This window comes from Strix aluco, chromosome 14 (assembly GCF_031877795.1).
Source record: "Strix aluco isolate bStrAlu1 chromosome 14, bStrAlu1.hap1, whole genome shotgun sequence".
Classification (NCBI taxonomy): Eukaryota; Metazoa; Chordata; class Aves; order Strigiformes; family Strigidae; genus Strix; species Strix aluco.
Window position 1 is genome coordinate 5833689 of NC_133944.1, and position 24163 is coordinate 5857851.

The following is a 24163-nucleotide window of genomic DNA, read 5'->3' on the forward strand; positions in this document are numbered from 1 at the left end:
CTGTGTATCACACAAAGCCTGGAATTGTTTCAGAATCCTAACATCACCTTAAGTATTTTGTCAAACGGAACATTTAAATCACAAAAGTGGAAGTCCTAAATATGTATCACTAGCAGATGGTCCTAAACTAACTTTTTATGTGCAAGTTACCTAGAGATGCTGAAAAACAAACCAAACCAAAAATCAGTATATGTTAAGTCACGTTTCCAAGTCAGGCCAAACAAGCTTCTAAGACTTAATTTACACATTTATTTACAGTTTAAAAAACAAACATTCCCATATCACCTATCAAAATATTTAGACTGTGCCATGAAGTTACTGTGTCTGTACAGAGACATGCCTGAAGTGAATCTGAAATTCCATATACACAAATTGCATGCACAAAATTTGCAGGTAGCAATTCAAAAAGAAACACTTGTACGCTGTAACTGAAACTTCAGATCAAATCCATCTCAAATTAAAACCGATGCAGCAAAAGTTACATATAAATACCTGTATAATTACCAATTACAATTTACCATGTCTAAAGAACTCCAGTGTGAAGCTGTTGTTTGCATTAGTGAATGTTGCCATCTCGATTCTGCAATCTTTATGCCCCCCAGCACAGAAAAGTGGTAATGTGCAAGGATCGCAGAAGGGTCAAATCTTAATCGAAATATTCTAAACCATGGACTTCCTCAAAAGAAAATGATTGCCTGTTCCACTGTATTCCTCTAAGATAAAATTTTGTAAGCCACTAATACCAATAGGCAGATTTTTCTTTTTTTTAAATTTATTTGTTATTGGCTGTTGCCCTTGGTGAGTAAAAACTCTGGATCTGAATTAATATCCATTAAAAGCTGGATGGAAACTTCTAACATCTATACTCCAAGAGTCCCTTCTTCCCCATGCCCTGTAATGGTCTTTGAATATAATCTTCATCTACTAAGACAAAAACATGTCTGACCTGCAGACAGGTATCCCACTGACTTGAATGAGACTATTCACATGTTCAAACTGGGGCACATATTCTGTTACACTGCTGGACTGGAGCTGAAACAAGGCAGCCACCTAGAATATCTTGGCCATCTACAGCTATGATAGTGAACTGAATAACTACAGCTGTCTCACTGTATCTTTACTAAGCTTTAGCTTCACAAATACTATGAAATATAGAGTTAAGAGCAGTCATCACGTTTAAATTTAAAACCACAGTATCTGTTTAAACTTCGCAAGTAACATTTTTTTTATTATCCAAGGAAAGGGCTAACTCTTCTGTTATAGACAAATGTGGAAAAATAAATGTGGAAAAAGAAGCCATAACCTGGAAAAATCACTTTAAGGGATTATCAAAGAATGAGTTAACTTTTTTCAATCTGTTTTGAAATTCATTATGATTTAGATTAATACCATCAATAAATGAGTCATTATTTCTCAGTGAATCAGTTTTAAATTAAGGGCTTACAAAGCTTCTCGGAGAGACACCTTTTTTCTCTTTAATTTTAAAATAATTCCTAGCTTTATGTGGTATACATGTAAGTAGTGGCGAAAGTGGTGCATCAGCCATACCTGGAGAGAGAGACAGATAATTATAGCTTAACTCAACCAATATTGACTTTTCGTAACTGTTATAAAACTAAAAACACAGCTTGGGTATCTATGTACAAACTAGTAATTCCAAGAACAAACTGGTATGTATTTAGATGTAAGTTTTTGTAGTAGTAACATTATTATTCCACTAAATTTCTATGCATTTCTAAACAAACTGTGAGGGTTATTGCTTATGCAAGATACAAGCAGAATTTAAGATGACAAAAATATTTAACTGTGGATTTTTCCTCCATTTTATAGAGTTGGACACTTACCCAGTGGTGCCAAGGATTTCAGCGATTCTAAGAGATGTGGACTAGAAAACTTGACCAGACATCTGAATGGTTCTTTTTTATTCAAAACATTCATTTGAGGATCACTTTTAAACATTGTCTCAAGCTGTTAATACAAAATTTAACCAGGGAGCATAAGAAATGAATATATTTTATTTATACATTCTCATTTAAACATTGCATTAACAAGGTAATATGTAATAAGACTGTATCTTATTTATCTATTATTTCTAATGTTTACATGATTCCCCCTGGAGAAATATTTTAATAAAATCAGAGGGTGCCACCTTGTGGTAAACAGTTTTCTGCTGAAAGAGGCAGCTTGTTCAGTAATTCTGTAAAACATTAAATATCTCTCAGAATTTCCAATATATCTGTTCACCAGATAAAATCTGTGCATCATCCAAGAAGTTAAATTATGGTGTTATATGTAGCATGAGCTTTGTATGTACTTCAAATAACTCTTCTCATGCTTCAACACACCACTGGTATAAGTCTACCTTTATTACAAAAACAAGTCAAAATGCTTAGTTCAAACATGATCTAGCAGTCTGACCAAATCTCAATGCAAATCTGTTTCTTAAAGATACTTTTAACTAATTTATTTTAAAGTATGTCCTCCCTAAAATTTGAAGAAATACTAGATTTTTCTTAATTTGCAATTTAATGTAGCTACTACTATATTAAAACCATAAAAAAAGAAAATTTGTTGCTTCAACTACCTTATATTGTGCAAATTCGAGTTTTGGTTGGGGACCATCACCAAAAACTTCCGAATTCACTCTCTGTATTCTTTCTTTCTCATTTCTGTTTTCTTGATTTATCCTTGAATCTGATGCAGGGGAAGAGTAGGGAAAAGCAGAGAGGAAAAAAAAAGACAACTTTGTCAGTTGATACAATACTGGTTTTCTGATCAGGTGATTACTCCAGTGAAAATCTGAAAATAATTTAAAAGAATTCATCACAATCTTTTTCTTTCATAAGCTAGTTGTCTTCATCATTTATATTTTCAGTTCTTACTGAGAGAAAAACCCAAGCTAATATGAAAGGAGATACTGAGCACTGGGTATTTTTGATTTCATAACTGTGTCCAGTGACAGTCATGGGAAAATACCTCTCCTAGTGACAGCCAGCATTATGGCACCCCCCCAGGGATGGATAACACAGTGCAAATGTAACAGATGGACATTTCCTGTTATGAATCTCATTTCATAAGCCAGCAGTAATGACATTCAAACTGCCATTTAATTTAAAATATACATACCACTTTCTGGTACTACATTTCTTTCTTGTATAGGTCTTGGATAGTAACTTTGGAAGTTCTAAATAGGGAGAAAAAAGGGAAAAAAAAAAAAGGTTTTAGTTCACTTCCACTTTTAGAGGCTGTAGCTGAAAAGAACTTCCCAGATTTCTTTTTACTTCTCATTCTGAAAGTGAGTATTCTTCCAATTTTTGACAATTACTAGAAGTCAGAAAGCCCAGCTTTGTTTTGAGAAAAGAATGCCTGTCCTATGGTATGTGTGGACATTTCCCTATTTACAAGTTTTACATGGATGAGCAGAGTAAGTGCCCATTCTAATAGACTTCAACTCATTGCTCTAGGAAGCCTAGTGAAACGGTGCTAAAAAAATCCTAGGATTGAATTGTTCATACAATTTTTAGACTGAGTTTAACCATTAGGAGTAACAATAAAGAGCAGGTGGGATACCAAGTAATTATATTGCCAATGCAATGTTACCTTAATGAAAGGCTGTCCACCTAAGTAGTTCAATATTACTTTAAACTTGATGGTCTCTCAGGAGAGACGAATTTTCCCCCTGCTAGGGGGTGAGAACTTGGCCTGAAGCAAAAAGCAAGACTTATCTTCGGATGTACTTGTGAAGGGGCTCACCTGGCTATATCTCTTAAACACAATATCTTTAAGGGAGTTTAAAGAATGACTTCGAAGCTCCATTTCATGGATGTCATGGTAATTGGAAGCAGCAACCAGGGCCTTTAAATAAAAATTGAAATTGTTTTAACATCAGTCTTAATCATCACTGTGTTTATAATATGGAAAAAATACAGTATTTCTAGACATTGTGATGTTTTTGTTTCATGGTAAATGACTGCCTTTTAACCAGAAGGATTCTCATGTCTGAAAAAAATGTTGAGTAGACTGTTATTAAGCTTAGGTGAATATTTAAAAGCATTCACAAGATTAACCAGATAAGCCTGTAGCTTTATCAGCTGAAAAATAAATAAATAAAATATACAGGTTAATAAAATAATTAAATTACTAGTACAGAAGTCTGTTGAATAGATTAAAAAAAATAAAGCCTACTAACACTGGTCACCACAAATTGACAGAAAATGTCTTTTTAAACTAATTAATAGCATTCCCTGATAAGCTCATACATCTAGTTCTTGAAGTTAACTGTGGTGATGTAATACTCTTCAACTTCTATGAGACAATTTAACTGAATATTGCCTAACATTTGATTAAGAAATTAGAACAATTCAAGGTCAGCAAAAATACCAATAAACTTAATTTATTCACCATTCCAAGGGTTAAAGATTGCTTTTCCCCATTTTTATCATGAGTTAAAGGAAAAAAATGACCATGTAAATTAGTAAATTACATTAAGTGATTAATCTTTACCCATCCTCTTAAAAGCTAACACAATTATAGCTGTACAAGACTGTGGTGAAGTCAGGGTCCACATGGTTTTATTCTGTACCTGACATAGCAGAGGCAAGTTGCTCTTAAGAACAGAGACAGAAATGAAGACATAGGGAGTCTGTGAGTGGTATACAACATAGCTGGTTTTGTACTGGTTTGGTTTTGTATATGGTGTTCCCCAAGCAATTCTAATCCAGATTGCATTATCCTCATATTCTCTAAAGTTGATGGTGACCTAAACAGAAAAAGAAAAGCTTTGATATACCAACACATTCAGGCACCCAGAAAGATTTTGTTAGCTATTAACCCTGTGTTCACAAGACCCAAACATAATTTAGTGCACCACTGCTTGAAAAAGAAACAAATCCCACTACTATAGTCAGAATTGTATTTAAATCAAATTTCCACAGAAAAACTATAACCTCACAAACTGAAAAAATAAAAAAATCATCATTCTTTCAAACTCTTCCTGTTGCTTTACATTTTCTTCTGAAGGGTGAAAATAAAAATAGCGTATTAAAACAGCATTGGTTCTCTCTTTTGGGAAAATAACAACACAAAAAGTGGTGTCTATTTAGATGGAGAGCTAGTAGCAATATTTCCAATATGTCCAATTTTTTAGAAAGTACTTTTCATCAACTTGTGATTTTAGACCTGAATATAATCTTTGTCACTGCTCAAGAGTACACAATCAGAAGTTTGAAGAAGATTCCCTTTCCTGTTTTTGTAGATTTGCTCCTTGGTTACTTCTTTTTCCTTGACTCAACCTGGGTGACATAAAAGTCGTAAAACTTCCTTTAAAAAAACAAACCCTCCCTTTGACTGAGGCACATAGTCAAGCTTTTAGTCCAACCAGGTTGTAAACTGTTTAAATTGCTGGACGAACATCACTTCTCAAAGTTTGTGTGGAAATGGAAATAATGTTAAACTGTTATAAGTTATATGAACTGCAGCTGATTATCTGTTAGTCTGATTTGTATTTGTTGCCCTCTACTGTTGTCAGTGGGAATCCTTTGTGAGTCAAGAAGTGACAGCTAAGTAGCCAGAAGCATCTTCGATTATCTTGCTTAAATGAAGCTGGTGAGCTAAAGCAAGAAAAGGCTTCTGCAAATTGTTTACTAAGAGTGAGATGATAGTTATTTCCTCTCCCATTTTCTTCTTACCATGCTTGTTTATGCAGTCTAGAAACTGCTTCTTGCCATTGACGGTGGTCTTTCAGTCATTGTAATGTAATGAAATACCAGGGCCAAGCTCTCACAGCCATCACAAAATATAATTTCAAAACCAAAACTAAAAGGAAATGGATACAATTTTGCTACTAATCTAAGTCGTAACAACTGAACTTCCTTGTCCTGTTTACTCGCTACTTCAAATTCCCCCTATACTCTGATCCCATTTGTTTGTTGTTTTTGTATTGTTATTAGGTAGCAGGACAAAGCAATATCAAGTTACCTAGGCAACATGTACACTCAAACAGGGCAAAGATTTGATAGAAAACATACTGCCTTTCTTGAAGTCAGTCATATTTTAAGGCAAAATTACATTTTATTTCACTCCAGCATAATGATAAAGTTGCTAGAACAGATATACATTTTTCCTATTTCACATGGAGCTCCTACCATTTCCAAATTAACAATTCCATTTAATTTTTGATGCTGACTGTAAGAAAAAAATACCTCTCTAAAGTTATGAAAACAATCTATTGACACCAGAGCTGTGTAACAAATCTAGAATGCATTTATTCTTACATTTGTCAAGGCTGACTGAAGTCGTCTCTTAAATTTTTTTTTGAAATCTGTTAAGTCAAAAAAATCCATTTCTTCTCCTGTTACACAAGAAAAAAAAAAACACAAGAATTGTGTTTACAAGAAGTAGTTCAGAGATGGTTTTAGTTTTGCTGAAACAAAATTAAGTAGAAAAAGCTCAAGTTGCATAGCCTTATACAAAAAGATGTATATTAAATCTGAGACTCATTATTGCTATATAAAAGTTTAATATTTAATTGTTAGTTACTGATTTCTAAAAATTGCTTGAGAAGTTAATCAAAAGTATTCTAAAAACATTAAAGCTATCCCTAGACTATGTGTGTATTTAAAATGTATGATATGAGGTAGCAGGGCAGTAAATTGCTGAGAACTGGGACATTACAGCAAGGAAAGGCATTTTACCTGTTTTGTTCATCTGGTAAACACTCCACACTCTTTTGTTTGAGTAGATGTGGTTGTCTAAGAAAAATAGGAACTGCTCAATAAGAGTATATTATCAAATGGTAATTAAAGGAACAACTAATTTTATGACTAGGTTATTTCTAAAAGATTACTTCTGATAACGGAATATAATTTATTCAGCATTCTTAAACTACCACTCATAGTAAACCTAAAAGCAAAATATTTTTTATTAAAAGAGATATGAAGATTTTTAAAATTCCGTTAAGCAACTAATAAAGGGTATCTCTGAGATTCAATGTTTAAAGAAGGATTTTACTTAAAATGACTGGAACTCAGTCTAAACTCAAACTAGGAAATGTAGACTGTTAAAAGAAACCTTGAGGTTTGAACTATTATATAATCAAGTTGCGATTTAGTGTTGGAATTAGAGTTCCACCTGGAGTATTTGCTAATAATTTTGTCTACATGATATTACTGATTTTAGGGTTTGGTGCACACTGGAGTCAAACATATCTCTCTACATTTATTGCTGGATGTGGCTTACTGCAGTTTACATCTATTTAGACTTCTGAAGAGGAAAACATGCTTTTGTTGATTTTCAGTTTTTGATTTTTTTTTTTAAAGAAAAGGTTGGATCCAGTAAGATTCACCATCTGAAATGTAATCTGTTTACCCCAATTGCATCTGTACCACACTAAGGCAATTACTATGTAATTAAGGGCATTACCAAGTTACTCAGAAAAAATACAAAGATGTTATTTTTATTAATTATTTTACTTACAAATTATGTCTAGGACAGCTGCTTGCTTTATGCCTGCAGAATTTTCCTGGAAAGAAGAGTAACAGTGCATGGTGAACTGCAGGTCCAGAATGCTCTACCACATAGTAAGTGAAACACATCAGTACTGGCAGTTTAAATTACATTGTGCTGAAGTCCACAGCGTGTACTCTGCTCAAATACACCATACCGGGTTTTGAGAAATCAGTAACGAAAGCTATTTCAGCAAGGTTTAAGTGTTCCTGCAGAGGCAGCAAGAAGAATGTTGTCCTTATAGTATGATGTACAAGCAATTAGAAAGTAAAATTCATGGGTATTCATGACATTATGCAACAGTGACTAGTATTTCACTGTCAGGAATTTTAAGATGCTTGGTTCCTCCTTATTTAACCTTTACAGAATGAAAAGATTTTTAAGAAACCTTATGACACTACTTGTTACAGAGAAGGATGTTTCAGAAACAAATGCTATTTTAAAGTATGACATTCGCTATCTTACAAGAATAATTTAAGAGTTATTGCCTGCAATTTGGTCTACACCCCATGTAATTAATCTTCAAGTGTGAAATTAAAAAGAAATTATACAAAAATCTATAGAATGTAAGAGGTACCAGCAATAACTGTATCTATCTGGACGATACTATATATTAAGACTCCTAGTACATATAAAGATTCCTAGTACACCAAAATCAGAGTATGTAAGGACATCAGAAAATTTTTCTTTGCTTACACTACACAGAACAGAAGTAGTTCTGGCCAATTAAATTTTTCCAAGAAATCTGAAAAGTCTAAAAGATATAAACTAGTGCTATCATGACCCATACAAATTAGATCTAAATCATCACTATGTAACAAGTAGACATCCCAATCAATGCCTTTAATTTACAACTTAGAAATACACCCATTTTTTAAGGGTTTAACACACTGAGCTTTTATCTACCTTATGCAACTCAGAGCTCAAAACATGTATTTTCATACTCAGCAAGAGTCAATCCTGCACTCCTGCCAATCAGACAAAATTGATGGTATTACTAGCTCAGCTTTACATTTTCCAGACCACAAACTGCCATTTGATGCTGTGTTAGAGCCAAAGAAGATTCATTTCTTTGTAAGAATGTTTTTTGACAGTGCTTCAGCATGCATCCTGTATGTCACTGACAGGCAATTCCTGAAGGAAAGGATTACCTCACAGAGTTGAACAACGTCTTGAGAAATATTCTCCTTTATCTGACAGAAGTTTATGGTTTGCAGTTGCGCCTCAGAGAGAAAGCCCCATTTCTGTAGCACTGTCTTGATTTCATCTCGTGGGATTTTTAGTACAGTTCTTCGGATATACTCAGCAACAATTTCATCCATGATGAAGCCACCTGAAAAGTTAAAACGTTTAATAAATTAAGACAGCACATAAATAAATTAAGCCTGCACCGGCAGGCTCAGGAGGTTTGCTCCCTTAGTAAGGTACAGAAAGCTACACCTAGGCACTAGCAGAACACTGGCATCAGCCCTAGCGTGGCACTGCCACAGATTTCGGCGGATATCAAAGACAGCGAGTTAAAACACTTTCTGCAACAATGTTTCCTCACTGACGGAGATCGAGTTAAAACGCTTTCTACAACAATTTTTCCTCACTGACGGAGGTCTGGTGCGACCTTCTGGAAAGGGAGGGGCACTGGCCCTCACTCAGGGCTGTTACCGCCTGTCCGGTCCGATGGGAGTCCAGAGGGCCCCAGACAGCGGACACGGACGCAAAGAGAACCGCGTAACCGAGAGGAACGGAGCACCGCGACCCTACCTACCATCCACACACCGTCACGGCGGCGGCGGTGGCAATTACCGCCTCTGGAGCCGCCCGCACGCCCCGCCAACCGCCAAGTCCCGCCCTCCTTTCGAAGCGCCCAATCAGGCCCCGCACGGTGCCCGAGCTGCCCAATCATAAGGCGCCCCGCCTCCCGCCTCGCCGCGCGTTGGTGCCGGTGCCGTGACGGCTCTTCCCGCGGCTGCCGGGGGCGCTGAGGCAGCTTCCGGTGGGGCCTGCCCGGGTCTCCCGCGCCTCCTCTTGGCGCTGTTTGGCGAGTGTGTTGCTCGGTGCCTGTCTCGCCTGCCCGGGCTCGTCCTCTGGGGACTGGAGTAAGTGCGAGGATGGCGGAGAGGGAAGGCTTCGGCCGGACCTGAGTGGGCGGTGTTGTGCCTTTCCAGCTCTAAAGGAAAAGAGGGGCACGTCGGGAAGGGTCCCGCTCCCGGCGCCTCTTTCCTCCCCGCCGCCTGGCCTTGGGGGAGCCGTGCTGTGCCGTGCCTGAGCTCAGGGCCGGCTTCTGAGACTCGCTGCTCACCTCGCGTCCTCCTTCGGGGCTCAAGAAGGGCTTTCAGAAGGGCTGTTCGGAGGGGGAGCACGGGGCTCTCCGTTGCGGCTGTCGTAAGCTTGCTCTTCCCTGTGTCTCTGTATCCCGTCACTATTTTACAGATTCCTGGGAGCACTGAGAAACTACAGACTGAAAACAAGTTAGTTCAGTGGGCCTCTTCTGCCATAACTGTTGATAACAGTGTACCCACCCCTGTCACCTGACAGCAAAGCTGTGTTACACTAACAGTATTTACTTTCTGCCCAGTGCTATGTGCCTTTCTTGAGCGGGTCTTGCTGCTCAAGGGGTGAGCACTGTCTTTTCCGTCGGGGACTATGATCGTCTTAATCCCTTTCTCTCAGAAGGGGAAAGTGGTTCTACAGTTGGCAAGAAAATTCTTCTAGCGGTACTAAATTTATAGTGTTCTTATCTGTTAGATCGGGAAATGAATGCAATAGTAATGAAGTGAAGTCTGGTCTGGTGGATGCAGCTGAAGTACATGAGCAGCTTGCAAAACAGGAATTTGGTGACAGCACCTCATTTTCAGCATACTTTGCTTTTATACCGGCTGGGTGTTGTCATCCTTGACTGTACATTCTTGTCTTCATAGATGTAGCAGGAAGAGGAAGAGATTGCTTCAGTAATCTTTTGTGATATAATGCTGTATTGTGCAGTGTGACTTGCTGCATATTGCAATAAAAATATTCTGCTAATTGTCCTGTAATATGCTGATGTCGGTTGTATGAATACAACCTTAAATAATTGCCAGGAGGTGAAAATGCCTTATTGTGCTTTACTTGATCAATTATTTTAGCCAGAAATAAAACTGTAGAAATCACTTAATATTCAACTTGCTTTATTTATTAGGACTAACACCTTCTTAACTTGCTTTACTAAGTATGAAATGAGGTATGATGTAGTTTTATCAGATACTTACTCCTGAAAGTAGTGGATGAGTGCTCATTCTGCTGACGTGAGAGATGTTGCGTTGTTGGCAGAAAGTGTTCATGTAAATAGACAACTAAAATCAGTATGAATCTTACTTATCAAAGTTTTTTTTTTAATTATTATTTTGGTTCATGGAAAGTAAATGCAATCTACTTAATATAAAAACATTTTAAAAGCATACATAATCTCCACCCACCTCCCCTCTGCCTGCTGCGTTTCCTTACTCTTTGCATGTCTTCATAGATATGTAGCTAAATTATTTCTCCCTCTCCCCATTCTCATATGTAATACTGGAAAGCTAGTGCATAGTTTTGAAGACTGAAATTCAAGATGTGACTAATTTTTATAAGATTTAGCTGATCTTGGTTTATTAAAGTGAAGGTGTCCAGCTAAATTTTAGCTGTTGTTCTCACTGTGCCTAATCACAACCTTAAGGATAGCAGCACAGAATGATACTTTAATACCCTGATCTGGAAGATGTTAACCATCTTACTGAAAGCTAGAAACAGACTCCTTAGTTCAGGATTCCCTAGGTTTTGAATGGTGTTCATCAGCTGTGATTTCTCATTTCACTGAATGACTGATCTGAGTATTGTAAGCTGTTATCATCAAAAATCTTTATAAGCTGTGTATGAAAGATAGTAATGTAGAAGTTCTGCTGAAGTGACACGAATGACATCTGCAGGTAACACCAGCCAGTTAGGTGTGGAGCTGAATCCTTTTTTGCGCTAAAACTTTATATAATCCTACAGAAAACATCCATGATTTGGTGTTAAAGAAAGCAAAGAGCTGGCTGGTTTGTAAGTATTTTTCTCCGAAGCCAAACAGAACAGTACTGTGTAATTTAAGCCCAAGATGTCTGCACTTACTCAGATTAGACGGTGAAATGAAGTGCAAAAGTAAATGTTACGCATGGTGAGTGATACAGTGGCTTTATAGGAATCTGCGGATCTGTTCGCCCTTTTCTCTGTTAGTACATGCTCTCGTTCGCATGGTCATGCTGCCGCCTCGTGGGTGTTACCGGAGTGTTTGCAGCGAGCGTGTGTGTCTGTAGTCCTGTAGAAAGCTCGGTGTTTCTGTTAAGTAGTTTAATGATTAGCAACGTAGATGCTCAGATGCAATTCAGGGTTGGTAAACGAGAATTTGCATTTTGCTGTAAAAATAATTTTTCTGGGAAATACTTGAATTCAAGTTTTTTGGTTTTTTTGTTTGGTGGTTTTTTTTTTTTTTTACTATTGACCTTAGAAACTTGAAAAAAAGATTACTTCTGTGTGCAACTTTTTAAATGGAGAAATTAGCAACACTTGGTTTAAAAATTAGTCTTCTCGCATGTTTTAATGAAATATAGAAAAAACATCTTAGGAAAGCAATTATCTAGATTTAAACCTTTTTGTTGTTGTTGTCCCCCAAACATGTAAATATTAAGCATTCAGCTAATCAGTGAGACTAAAAACAACCTACTTTAGTTTTCCTTCTGCATCAGGGAACTGGTTAGTTCATATTTTTGGGAGATTCTGAGAAAAGAAGGAAGGAACTTCCCTGAATTCCTGACATGCTGATCTCATGCTTCATTTGGGAAAGGAGCGGGACAAACTAGCATGTGGAGAAACAAGCACTGTATCCTAGATTTTCGTGTCTAACAGGAGTGGGAATGAAATGCATACAGTGTTCTTGCCTGCTCTTTTGGGACAGCCTTTTGGTTTCTGCCTACTTGCTAGGTATCTGCAGTTTTATTATGAATTCCATGATATGTGTAGGTTCCTTTTGCACATTCATATTAAATATTTAATGTATTGAACATGTGTATAGGTCAGCTTTTAGATTAGGGATGGGTATCACTTCTTGATAATTTATATGTTGATTCCTGTTAGGAAGTCTTTAGCAATTTGATATGCTTAGTGTCCAGAATTGCTTATACAATATCAGAAATAGCGTGGCCAGCAGGGACAGGGAAGTGATCTTACCCCTGTATTCGGCACTGGTGAGGCCGCACCTCAATTACTGTGTTCAGTTTTGAGCCCCTCACTACAAAAAGGACATTGAATTACTGGAGCGTGTCCAGAGAAGGGCAACGAAGCTGGTGAAGGGTCTGGAGCACAGGTCTGATGGGGAGCGGCTGAGGGAACTGGGGGTGTTTAGTCTGAAGAAGAGGAGGCTGAGGGGAGACCTCATGGCCCTCTACAACTCCCTGAAAGGAGGTTGCAGAGAGCTGGGGATGAGTCTCTTCAACCAAGTAATAAGCGATAGGACAAGAGGCAATGGCCACAAGTTGCGCCAGGGAAGGTTTAGGCTGGATAGTAGGAAGCATTTCTTTACAGAACGGGTTGTTAAGTGTTGGAATGGGCTTCCCAGGGAGGTGGTGGACTCCCCATCCCTGGAGGTGTTCAAGAGTAGGGTCGACTTAGCGCTGAGAGATATGGTGTAGTTGGGAACTGTCAGTTTTAGGTCAATGGTTGGACTGGGTGATCTTCAAGGTCTTTTCCAACCTAGATGATTCTGTGATTCTGTGATATTAGCATTGGAAATTCAGTACCATTGTCAGAGAATTTCTAAGTTTAGGCTTTAGATTTTTTTTTAAAAAATCTGGTTTATGTTGGAAACAAAGCTAGAATATCCCCTATTTTCCCCACTTCAAGATAAACTACACAGAATATTATACTGTAATGAGACAATTTCTTAATGCTTTTTTTCTGAAGGATAGTGTAGATTTAGAAAGTGGTTAAAGAAGCTGAAAGGTCAATCATCTTCATCCATGTCTTCTACTTTCAGAGGCTAATAGTTTATAGAAATAAAGACATTTCAATTAAATAATTTAGATACATATGTAGTGTAATTTTTAACAAGGAAGGAAAAACTGCGCTGAATTCGAAATCTTGTCTAAAACATGTTGAAGAACAGACTGTTTTTGTGCAACCCAGTGAAATATGTCAGTGCCTTTATGGAAAGAGTTCATCTAAATACTTCTCTCCAAATACTCGCTTCAGTTATGAATGTTTGCTTAGCATTTTGTAGTCCATTTTTCTTCTAAAGCAATTCCTTAATATTGTTCTTCTGCTTTACTGCTAGTATTTCATCTGCAGCAAATGCATGTTTACCTTGACGTTATTTATCTAGCATTTCTGTTAGTAGTTTTCTCAGAGCAATTTGTACTGCTCATTACCAGATTTTTTCTGTGCCTTTTTTTTTTTTTCCTCCCCCAGTATTTTTACATACTTAGATTACTTACGAGCCACCACCTATATAAAATTCTGTCCATGTGGATTTATATTCTGGTAAAATGGCAACTTGCAATCCTTATTTTAGTCTCTTTGTAATAATGTTCTAATATAAGAAAATCAATAGCTCATCCTGTCCTTTTTTATACTTGTTTTTGTTACTCTTGAAACTCTTTTGTCTGTCAGTCATTCCCCTCCAGCAAAAATATTTCAGCCTTCTGTGATCATTTATAGATCTCTGTCTAATCTGACACTCCTAAACCTAATTACAATATCGAGCACTGATAACACTGTTCATTCATGAACTTCAAACATACTTAAAGGCTCCAGTTAAGCCTTCCATGACCACTGTAAGATGTTCTGTTACTTTAATCCATTGTAGCCTACATGAACTGAGTACCATATCTGGTAATTGAACTTGAAAGATTTTAATATTAAATGTTATTTGAAAATTAATTTCAGGAGTACTGATCTATGAACTGATGTGACAGTTAAGACCTCTGATTTGTAGCATCTGTCCTGCAAGAGGTGCCATTGGAAAATGTATTTGAGTTGTTAGAAGGCTTTTATTGATGAAACACGCTGTCACTTATCTGTTTGTGGCATTGATAGCTTTCATCCACTTTATCCAAGAATAATTTTGTAAACAATAGCAATGATTACTAATCTTAGATTAGAAATAATGAATCTTTCCTGGAAATGCTCCCTTTGACTTTCTGGCCTGTGCTGATGTGCGTGCTACGTATTTCACTAGGGCACTTGTCTTGGTCTTCTGAGACAACCAGCTCAGATGACAGTTTTAGGAAGAGCAGTTGGAGGCTGAATGATGAAGAGATTTAATAATCAGCTGGGTTCACACATGTTAAAGTAATGTGCAGTCATTGAGCAGGTCACACTCTCAAGGGAATGCTAACTCTAGTGCTATCAAAAAAAAAATCTACTGATAAATTTAAAACATATTGACTTTGTGTGGCATGCAATCAAAAGCCGGTGGCAATAACACAGCAGGGTTCTTAATCACTTTGCTGTTACAGTCGTGTTCCTGCTGTCATATTTCCAAAGGTTCATTTGTTAATTTGTTGAATAGAATGCTTAAGCAACTTGTACAGTTTCCAACTTCTTCTGTGCTGTGAGTATATATAGCACAATATTAGACTTCCAGATAGCATGGGGGAAGATTTTTGAAAGAAACTACTACATGTGTATTTTGCAACACTATGTGGAACATATTCTCATGGGTCTCAACGGGCTTTTAAATCTGTTTGGATTTTTAAAATTTAGCTTCCTTGTGGGAATGTAACTCTTGTTAAGCTGAACACATGATGGGGAATATTGGGTAAACTAGTATACATACCTCTTCAAGCCGAATATATTACTTGAGTATAGATTACTTGAGTGTAGATTATAGCTGCCAGCGCTGCAGCTGAAGCTTGGGATTTTGCAATTGTAAGATCTGACCACTGGCTACTAGTACTTAACTTGTCTATTTAGCTGGAGTGTTAAAACAGTGATGGCTGTTTAGTACAAGTTATGGTGGTGTTTGCCTGATCCATTGCAGCTAGAAAGGTGATCTCTTTGGGAGGAGGGGGCACAACAAAATACTAAGTAAGCAAACAAAAAAGGCATCTATTTAACTCAGTGGCAGTATAGGTCATACAAATAGAATTTGGTCAAGATGAGCCCCTTTGTCCTGGTATGAACTGGACTTTTCTTCTTCCCTGGTGAAATGATCTTCCACAACAAAGATGTCATCTTGTTTCAGCCGCTGTTATATGATGCTTTCATCCTTTTCAACAAAAGATCTTGAAAATTACTTCTGGGAATATATATATATTTTTAAATGGGAGGTAATTAAAACATTTATTTCTAGAATGAAGTTTGCTCCTGCCCCACAGCACCCTGCAGAAAAGGCCCTGGGGGTCCTGGTTGACATGAAGTTGAAACATGGTTTAGCAGTGCACCCTTGCGGCAACAAAGGCTACCAGCATACTGGGCTGTGTTACAAGGGTAGCTAGCAAGGCAAGGGAAGTCATTATTATTCCCCTCTTCTTGGCAGTCTTGAGGCCACATCTGAAATCCCGTGTTCATTTTAGGGTCCCACAGTCTAACAGAGATGATAAAAAAAACCCCGAGTCTAGCAAAGGGGAAACTAAGAGGCTCAGGAGGGTGGAACAGCTGGCACATGCGGCAAGGTTAAGGGGATAGGCTGCTTTGGCATTCAAAAGAGAAGACTCGAGGGGAAACTTAAATGCTGTCTTCCACTATCTGAAGGAGTGGGGGATTTATGTAGAAGACAGATCCAGATGCTTTTCAGAGGAGCACAGTGAAAGGGCAAGAGGCAACAATATGAAGTTGCAAGAAGGGACATTCCAATTGGGCATAATTAAGAACACCTATTATTGTTTTGATTAAGTACTGGATCTTAAAGCAGCATCAATGCTTTGGATAAGGATTTTTCAAAAAGCACGTAGATAACTAAAAAAGATGCCAGTTCTCAGAGTGCTGTAATGAAATATCATTGTGCTTCCTGTTCTGATCCATCTTTGTAGAAGATAGAAAGAAAATTACATATACTTAGCTTTTTTAAAGCTAGAAAGAATAAAACTGAAGTAGGAAAGTGAAAAGATAATCCACAGTTCAAGAAAGATTAATGCTACTAGGGAGTCCCTGGAAATTAAAATCCCAAATGCATGCTTATGTCCATGACAGCAAAGAATATAAACTTCTAGATAACTTTTAACATTTGGGCTCTGTAGAAGAACAGACATGTGCTGGTTTAAATTACTTAATATGTATAATTTATATTACACAGTTAAAGTTGCATTTTGATCTAAAATGTTTTTTGTTAAAGTAATACTGTGTGATAATATCTTCAGTGGTTAACTCAAACTTTCTAGTTATAGTTTCATATTTTAATGTTGGCAGGTGGAAGTTTTCTCAGATTCTTGTCCTCGTACTACTAAAATTATCCCTAACTAAAGATGCATCCAGACCTGTCTCCTCATCTGCACACTGAAGAATGTAACCTAGTTATCAGTCTGCTCAAGAAGTGTCACAAGGAGGTAAGGAGTTTTGAGCGGAGAAAAGAGTGGGTGGGTTGGGAAAATGAGTGTCAGATAAATTAGTGAGAATATTATATGATCATAAAGAGAAAAACCTCCTCTAGGCAGAACACCCATGAAACGTAGCTAGTACGTTTTCACTGAAGAGGTATCTGATGACTGTGTAAATCTTGCCACTGATTTCTTTAGGAAATAAAACATGGCTTAAAATTTACTGTGCTACAGCTTGACAAGTATGGACCTATTTTAAGAACTGAAAGAACTTCTACACCTTCTAGTACTGTGTGCCCCTCAAAAAACAATAATAAAAAGCAACTTCAAATGCTCTCTTTTTGTACGCTCACAGGATTTCCATCTTCCAGCTGTCCACTGGGCAGATGCTTCAGGCTATTTATAAGCAGATGTGTTGACGAGGATCCGGACACACAGCATGCCTTGCATTCAGTGCTTGGAGAGCTAAACACAAATTACTGTTTGATTTCCATCCTCTTAATAGGCACCTACCCAAGGATGTAAAATGCCAGATCATCTTCAGGCTTCTCAAGGCTCTTCATTGCTTCAAGAAGATAGAATCTTCATCTTGCTCATTTAAAAGCCTTTTTTTTTTTTTTTAATTTGCTCTGTAGCAAACCTGTAGATGTAGAAGAGTCAGCCACTGCAATGAAAGCTAGCTGCAGCATTGTTGCAATATTGTTAATTATTTTCCCAGTTCTCTCGTATACTCTAAATAGATGTTCTATACAGATATATTTCTGTATTAGTGCATAAAAAGTTGAATTTCATAGCTTCCACTGAGGCAAAAATATATTTAAATGTTGAATATGAGTGTGAAAAACAATGGTTTACACCCTTACATGGAATCTACAATATTTTCACCTCCACGTTCAGATGTGATGTTTATACTTTTTTGTGATGCAGTTATCCATAAATTCTAAGACAATGCATATGTTAGCTTTACTGTTCTGAGCAGAATTCTAAATTTTTCTTTGCAAAAGTCATTACAGAAAGAACAAGGCTGATAATACACAAAATGTGAGAGATGTTTTGCATGAAAGAGGGATAAGATTTTTGCAGATTTTAAAGTAGCTATGCTAACATATAAAAACATTTGCAGTACCACACTTTCTTATGACTTCTAAATTACAACAATGAAGGCAGCAGAGTTCTAATACTAAAGTTCACTTGCAATGAGTATACTGTGCTGGGTTTGTTAGCAATATTTAATCATTTTTTGGTGGCACTCATAGTGCAGTATCTTGAAACGTAAGCATGGAATCTGTTCTGCCATCTCAAAGGTAGTACTTCCTGCACCATCACCTGTCTGTTCCTATGCACTGTGTACATTTTTTTTAAACGTAAGATACAAATTTCTTGTACAGAACATCCCCAAGCTTTAAAACTAAAAGTTATCTTAAGTGTAAGAATTATGTTTTTCTTCTGAGTTCTAAAACTTTAATTTGCCTGAAAATGCTTTAGGTAATTTGAGAGATTGCAGAGACTTTCTTTTTTTCTTTTTTTAGTTAACTTTTTTTTGGTAACAACTTTAATGTTGTAATGTAGCTAAAAGTGTTCATTACCTAGAATTAAGTAAGAAGACTTATCCTTGTACATTAACGACTATAGTATCAAAAGGATTGCTAAATAAAATGACGCTCAGTTAAGAGGAGAATAAAACTTCTATAGGCAATACAAAATTAAAATGTTGTCATTAATTTTCATAATTGTGAAAACAGATCCAATCAGGAAAGAAAATACCCAGATTTGACCTGCTTTTTGGTACTTACATAGTTGGGCTTTCTACGTTTTGACTAGAGAATCCAGAAATACTCATTTACTACTTGAAAGTAATTGTTGACTCGTGTTTTGTTTTGTTTTTATAAAAATGAATGTTAATATACAAGTATCATGGGCTTTTTGTATAATGTAGCTTATTAGACTGCCTTGAGTTTAAGAGGGAACTGGAACTAGAAGATGTACTTGAATTCCTTGGCAGCAAGTGATTCAAAGGAATTTATTGCCAGTTTGATTTATGAAGGAACTAGGAACAGCAATAATACAGTCATGCACAGGATTATATTCTCTTGGTTTTGTCTGAAGTTGATCTTTACATAAAGAGGAATTATGTTTGTCAGTCTTGTGCTCAACTATGAGAAGGTATTTGCGCTAACAGTCTCAGAACAGAAGGGGTGAAGATGGCTTCTTTCACACTCAGTTAAGGGAGCAATACTTGTTTGCTTAAAATTCAAGGCGAATGTACTGAAATATTCTTTTAAGATTGAAGTCACTGAAATCTGAAAAGTCAGTGATCTTAATCATTTATCAGTGACTAACTGCTGTTTTGTTATAATGCCAATATGTCCTAAGAACCTTCATCTACATTTCAAATTAATAGTCCTGAGGGATGAAAAGCATTATTTTTTAATTGGGTGTCCTGTGTGTGCATTTTCATAAAAGTCAGTTTGATTTACTTTATTCCTAATCTAGGACCTGCCCATTATATCAAGTTTTGCATCTACTGAGGAGAGGTTAATGGGATTCCTATTTGATGTCATTATTTTGATATTTTTTTTTAACAGCTCCAGTCTGGTGCCAAGTGTGTGCTTTAAAGAGACTTATTTTTACAGGTGCCAGCTGAAAGAAATGCATATTGTCTTGCATTCGTATCACTGCAATAGACATAATAACTATTTTTGAGAAATGGATTCTTTTTTCTTCATAATCTGAGCCAAAAAGTTGACAGCTTAGGAATCTAACTAAATAAACGTAGGTGAAACTCACTGTATGTGTTAGTAAGAGTGGAGTTATCTTGAAACGTGAGTGCTCACCTTGAAATTTAACATGCAGATATGGGAATAGAATACAAAAAGAAATCTGTATTAGCTAAAATGAAAATGTTGTAAAATCAAGATCAGCTCGCAGTAAAGTGTCCATTTATTACATGCAACTGCTTCAGAGTGTCATCTGATGCCCTTTATAAAGCAGAGAGGTATAAACAAGCTAATTATAGCACTGCTACAGTTTGTCATAATCTCTATAAACCCACTTCTACTTTCAATCATGTTCTGTTGGTTAAAATCTTGTCCACTGTTTGAATTCTTACAAGTGTTCCTGTATTACTTGTATAAATCCATCTAGCTGCTCATCAACTACAGAAATGCACATGGGTTTCCCTCTGAAACGTGGAAGTGACTTCATTCTTATGTCTTGTTCTTCATGGTCTTTTTTGATAAAATTCATTAGTTCTCTAAAAGATTGGTCAAATGGTCTCTATTGATTGTATAGCTGCTAAAACCTCCACTCCTCCAGGTCTTCTGAATTGCTTGGGTGCTCTGCTACCAGATTCTGTGGCATGGTATCAAGCATCGCTCTGAAAAAGTAGTCCTTGTAGAATTACGTATTCTGATAGTGATTGATTGGCTGATAATATGAAATCGCTTTAGGAAATCCTGGCTAAGAGGACAGATTTTTACGGTGAATCTCATCAGGTTAGCTGGGGAATGCCCTCACGAGGACAATGCCTACAGTTTTTCAGAAACTAAGTATGCATAAGGCCCGCAGTTGGCCTGTGTTATAAAGATGGTAAATGCATCTTATTTATTAACCTCAAGATTTGGAGAAACTTAATACCAAGTTTTTTATACTGTTTCTAACACTTCAGTCATTTAAACCTGGTGCCCGCATCTTCTGGACCAACAACACATTCTTCATGTGGTTGGGATGATGGAACATCAAGTCCTTTACCTCTCTAGGCCATGAAGAAATAGTGAAAACTAATGCATAAAGGATATTGCCTCCAGGGTGCCTGTAGATCTCCCTAAGTCTTTCTATATCACAAACTGGAGTTCAGAATATTTATTTTTTGTACGTTATTCAAGCTAGTGTGACTGAAAGTTGTAAGACTGATTCCTAGATCAATAAAATGTATGTTCTACATTTAGACTTCATAGCTTCAGCTTAGGTATCCTATTTTAGTCTGGTTATACAACATGATGAGTACCTTCAACTTTCAGCAAGGTGGGTGGTGGTTCAAATGAGGTTCAGGAGTAGCTCTAACTTCTAGCTACTCAGTAAAAAAGTTACAAAGCATAATTTTTCACAAAAAGAGAAAGGGGAAAGAAGACCAGGATATGTTGCAGAAGCCAAGTGACTTCTAAGAAATGTAGAGCTTCAGAGGAATAAACTTTTGAATTGAACATTTTCTTTTCTCTCCCTAACTGATAGCACAACATTTTGAAATTTTTTGGCCGTTGCAATGATATTGACCGTGAGATGCGGAAGTGTTTAAAGAAAGAGGTAAGGAACAAATTTACTATGAGTGAAATGCTTAACAAAAAAAGAAGTCCATGGGATAGAAATAGAGTTGCTTTTTACTAAGTAGTACAAATCAATAAACAGGCCTTGAAATGTAAGCATGTTCTGGAGTGGGCATTTGAGACCACGTTTAAACTTTTTTTGATAAATTTGTCAGGTAAAATCTGGCTTTAACAAATGGCATGGTCTCTTTTTGGATATCCAAAAATAGGCAAACACACATTTTAACCAAACAAATATTACAAATAGGAACTGACCACAGATTGCTTCTGTTTCTTCTTGATTTTGTTGTTGTTGTTGTTGTAGTGGTATTCACACAGAATTGAATATAAAGCAGTAATGGTCACTTCTGCTTGAGTAACACTTATACTGAGGTCAGTTATACTGACTGAAACTACTTGAAGAGTTGCTGAGTTAGGCCTTACTGAATGAAAATATTGCTGCTTAGGACCTACTCATTGCTGTACTACATCTGCAGATAGGAAGGAATGGAAGACTCTAGGAGTTTAAGTAGATTTACTAGCTAATGGGCACATTTTCAGAAGAGTATCAGTGATCTTTATATTTGTGGTTGTCATGCCTACATGACAGAACACATAAATGAACTTTTCACACACCTTTTAACTTGAGATTGTACTTACTAATTTTGACATAAATTTCACAATCCTTTATTATATATAATATATATCATATAATAAATCCCTAAAAAGGGAAACTTCGGGTGCAGGATAGCCAGAAGAGTTTGGGCCCTCTCTCTTCCCTCTGTCAGTCTGTGGTAATTAATTTCATCTGCTTGTGTCAAATACTTTTTTTTCTCTTCCTGAAAAACTGTAGCACAGGTCAGGAAAATAATGAAGTAAAGTTACTTTCCATGTAATCTTATTTTTCTTTGTTCCATTGAAGTTGAAGCCTTTACATTAAAAGGAGTTCTTGATGGCTATATTTGTCTGCCTTCTTAAAATATGGCTACATTGATATGCCATTACTAGGAAGTCCCTGAAAGGCTGTTCACAAGTATAGCATAGGTACTGATGTAGCTTTTAAACATCCATTGTTCTCATTCTACATAAAAACCTGGATGGGTTATTGAAAAATTAAATATTGGCATGGGAAAAAGTTAAGCATTCTGTAAATGTTAAGTAATGTTTTGGGCCATTATTTCAGTTATAAACCAATCAGTATAATGAGTGAAAAACTGCAAATCCTTTCCAAAATCAATCTCCTTAGTAGTTTATTACATTATATAGAGAACTGAGTATTTGTGGGTTACTTGGGTTTTATTCTTGATATCAATTATTAAAAAATTGAACAAATACACACTCTAACTTAAGGCCAAGAATAATTTGCTTCTCACGAAATACATGTCAAATCATGCATTGATTTTTAATTTTTCATTTCTTTTAGCCATGAAAAGGTTTCCTTTTTGGCTGCAATGAAAGAAAGTTAGCCTCTTCAGGCTTTTGCTAGTGCAGGGGCATGCTTGAAAGCATGGTCGTCTTATGTGTGCATCTAAACTGTGAAAGCTTTCTTGGATCCATTTTACACTGGAGTCCTGTCTCTGTTGGGTTTCTTTTTTAAACCATAAAACCACCCAAAACACCTTAACCTCATTCAACCCAAATTTGCCTTTGTTCCTTTCATCCTGGTGTACTACTTTATCTGTGCACATAATTAATGACCAGGATCAAAAATAGACCAAGTCTGTGATGACAAATTCATGTTTTGGAAGGCAGACACACTTATATTAATCAGTATCTTTTAAAAGGAAAAGAGCCTGACCTGTGCTCTAGAATAGCACCAGTGCAACTTTTTTCCTAGTTCATATGTGAAGTGTGGCTGTCGTATATCCGATGGCTGTATAATTAAGTTCCTCCATAAGATTAACTGAATCTTCTTTATTAGAATGTTCTAATGCTCTTTAGCTTAATAACCTCAAACTTCGAAACATGTATTTTAATCAAATAAATGTTGATTTCAAAGTAAAAATGAACTGATACATAGATATTAACAAGAACTGCATTTCTAATGCATCAGTCAAAGATATTGTTTCTGTTCCTGAGTAATAAATGCTCTCCACACTTTTAAATTTGATTTATCTGTTTAATGATAATAGCTGATCTATTAATTTCCTTATCTGTCTTCCAGTATGAAGAAAACAGGGCCAGGAACCAGGCGATGCGACAGAAGCTAATTAATGCTCACAAAAACTCAGAGAAGTGAGCTGTACTGTAGTTGGACGGCTGCATCTCAATAGGGACACTCAGCTGAAAGTTGACAGAACACTTCCTTCCCATCACCACTGTTCAGCCTGTGGTTTGTGAAATGGTGAAAAAATAAATGCACCTAATACATACTCATTCCTAACAAGGCAAACAATGGGGGAAAAAATAAATATAATAAATGATCACTCACAACTTAACTTAGTTTTTGACCTTTAAAAGAAAACTATTGTGGCAAGTCTTTGTTCTGGCATAGCTTTGTTATGATTAAGTAATGAGGAATGAGTGTGTGTGGAGTTTTGTGTAGTTATGGCTGCTATATTCCCTACCTTGTGTTGAGCTGTATTTCTTTCTTTGTGTTTAGCAGTTTCTCTTTCATATCTTTTTGCTTTTTTTCTCTGCAAAACACTGAATGACTTTTTCCATTGCTCTTCATAGTGTTGTGATAACACTGCTTAAGTGAATTAGCAAAAATAAATTTTAAACAGGTGTGGCTTGAAATTGGAAATTGCCTATCAAGTAATAACTGGAGTTCTAGTATTTTTATTGGAGGTAAAATGATGAAACTACCATCCTCCACTGAGAAGATAAAAATCCTTC

General features: G+C 36.5%; 2 protein-coding genes across 6 annotated transcripts; one reads left to right on the plus strand and one right to left on the minus strand.

The window, feature by feature from the left end:
• Nucleotides 1–226: 226 nt before the first annotated feature.
• On the minus strand, nucleotides 227–9865 carry CENPN (centromere protein N). 2 transcript variants are annotated; one of them, XM_074839296.1, is made up of 11 exons: nucleotides 9800–9865; nucleotides 8655–8836; nucleotides 7474–7519; nucleotides 6693–6749; nucleotides 6273–6349; nucleotides 4583–4759; nucleotides 3754–3855; nucleotides 3127–3184; nucleotides 2585–2694; nucleotides 1845–1968; nucleotides 227–1548 (listed from the first exon to the last, which is right to left on the minus strand). In XM_074839296.1, the coding sequence occupies exons 2-11, from the start codon at nucleotides 8823–8825 to the stop codon at nucleotides 1433–1435; spliced, it is 1038 nt and encodes a 345-aa protein (XP_074695397.1). In that variant the 5' UTR covers nucleotides 8826–8836; nucleotides 9800–9865; the 3' UTR covers nucleotides 227–1432. The 2 variants fall into 2 exon arrangements, with proteins under 2 accessions (XP_074695397.1, XP_074695396.1); XM_074839295.1 differs by lacking the exon at nucleotides 9800–9865 and adding an exon at nucleotides 9266–9335.
• Nucleotides 9459–23763, plus strand: CMC2 (C-X9-C motif containing 2). 4 transcript variants are annotated; one of them, XM_074839299.1, is made up of 4 exons: nucleotides 9459–9596; nucleotides 16897–17033; nucleotides 21255–21326; nucleotides 23490–23763. In XM_074839299.1, exons 2-4 carry the CDS (start codon nucleotides 16953–16955, stop codon nucleotides 23562–23564), a joined length of 228 nt encoding a protein of 75 aa, XP_074695400.1. In that variant the 5' UTR covers nucleotides 9459–9596; nucleotides 16897–16952; the 3' UTR covers nucleotides 23565–23763. The 4 variants fall into 4 exon arrangements, with proteins under 4 accessions (XP_074695400.1, XP_074695401.1, XP_074695404.1 ...); XM_074839300.1 differs by having other exon boundaries at nucleotides 9462–9968; XM_074839303.1 differs by having other exon boundaries at nucleotides 9462–9882.
• Nucleotides 23764–24163: the final 400 nt, after the last annotated feature.

Bases quoted from the DNA above. Each gene is read 5' to 3' on its own strand.
- CMC2 (XM_074839299.1), top strand. From the start codon at position 16,953: ATGCATCCAGACCTGTCTCCTCATCTGCACACTGAAGAATGTAACCTA. The intron at 17,034-21,254 runs GTAAGGAGTTTT...CCTAACTGATAG, and splicing joins TCAAGAAGTGTCACAAGGAG to CACAACATTTTGAAATTTTT. The intron at 21,327-23,489 runs GTAAGGAACAAA...TCTGTCTTCCAG, and splicing joins GGAAGTGTTTAAAGAAAGAG to TATGAAGAAAACAGGGCCAG.
- CENPN (XM_074839296.1), bottom strand. From the start codon at position 8,825: ATGGATGAAATTGTTGCTGAGTATATCCGAAGAACTGTACTAAAAATC. The intron at 7,520-8,654 runs GTAATCCTTTCC...TCTTCTTTCCAG, and splicing joins ACGTTGTTCAACTCTGTGAG to GAAAATTCTGCAGGCATAAA. The intron at 4,760-6,272 runs GTAAGAATAAAT...TTTTCTGTTTAG, and splicing joins TTCAGTCAGCCTTGACAAAT to GTCACCATCAACTTTAGAGA.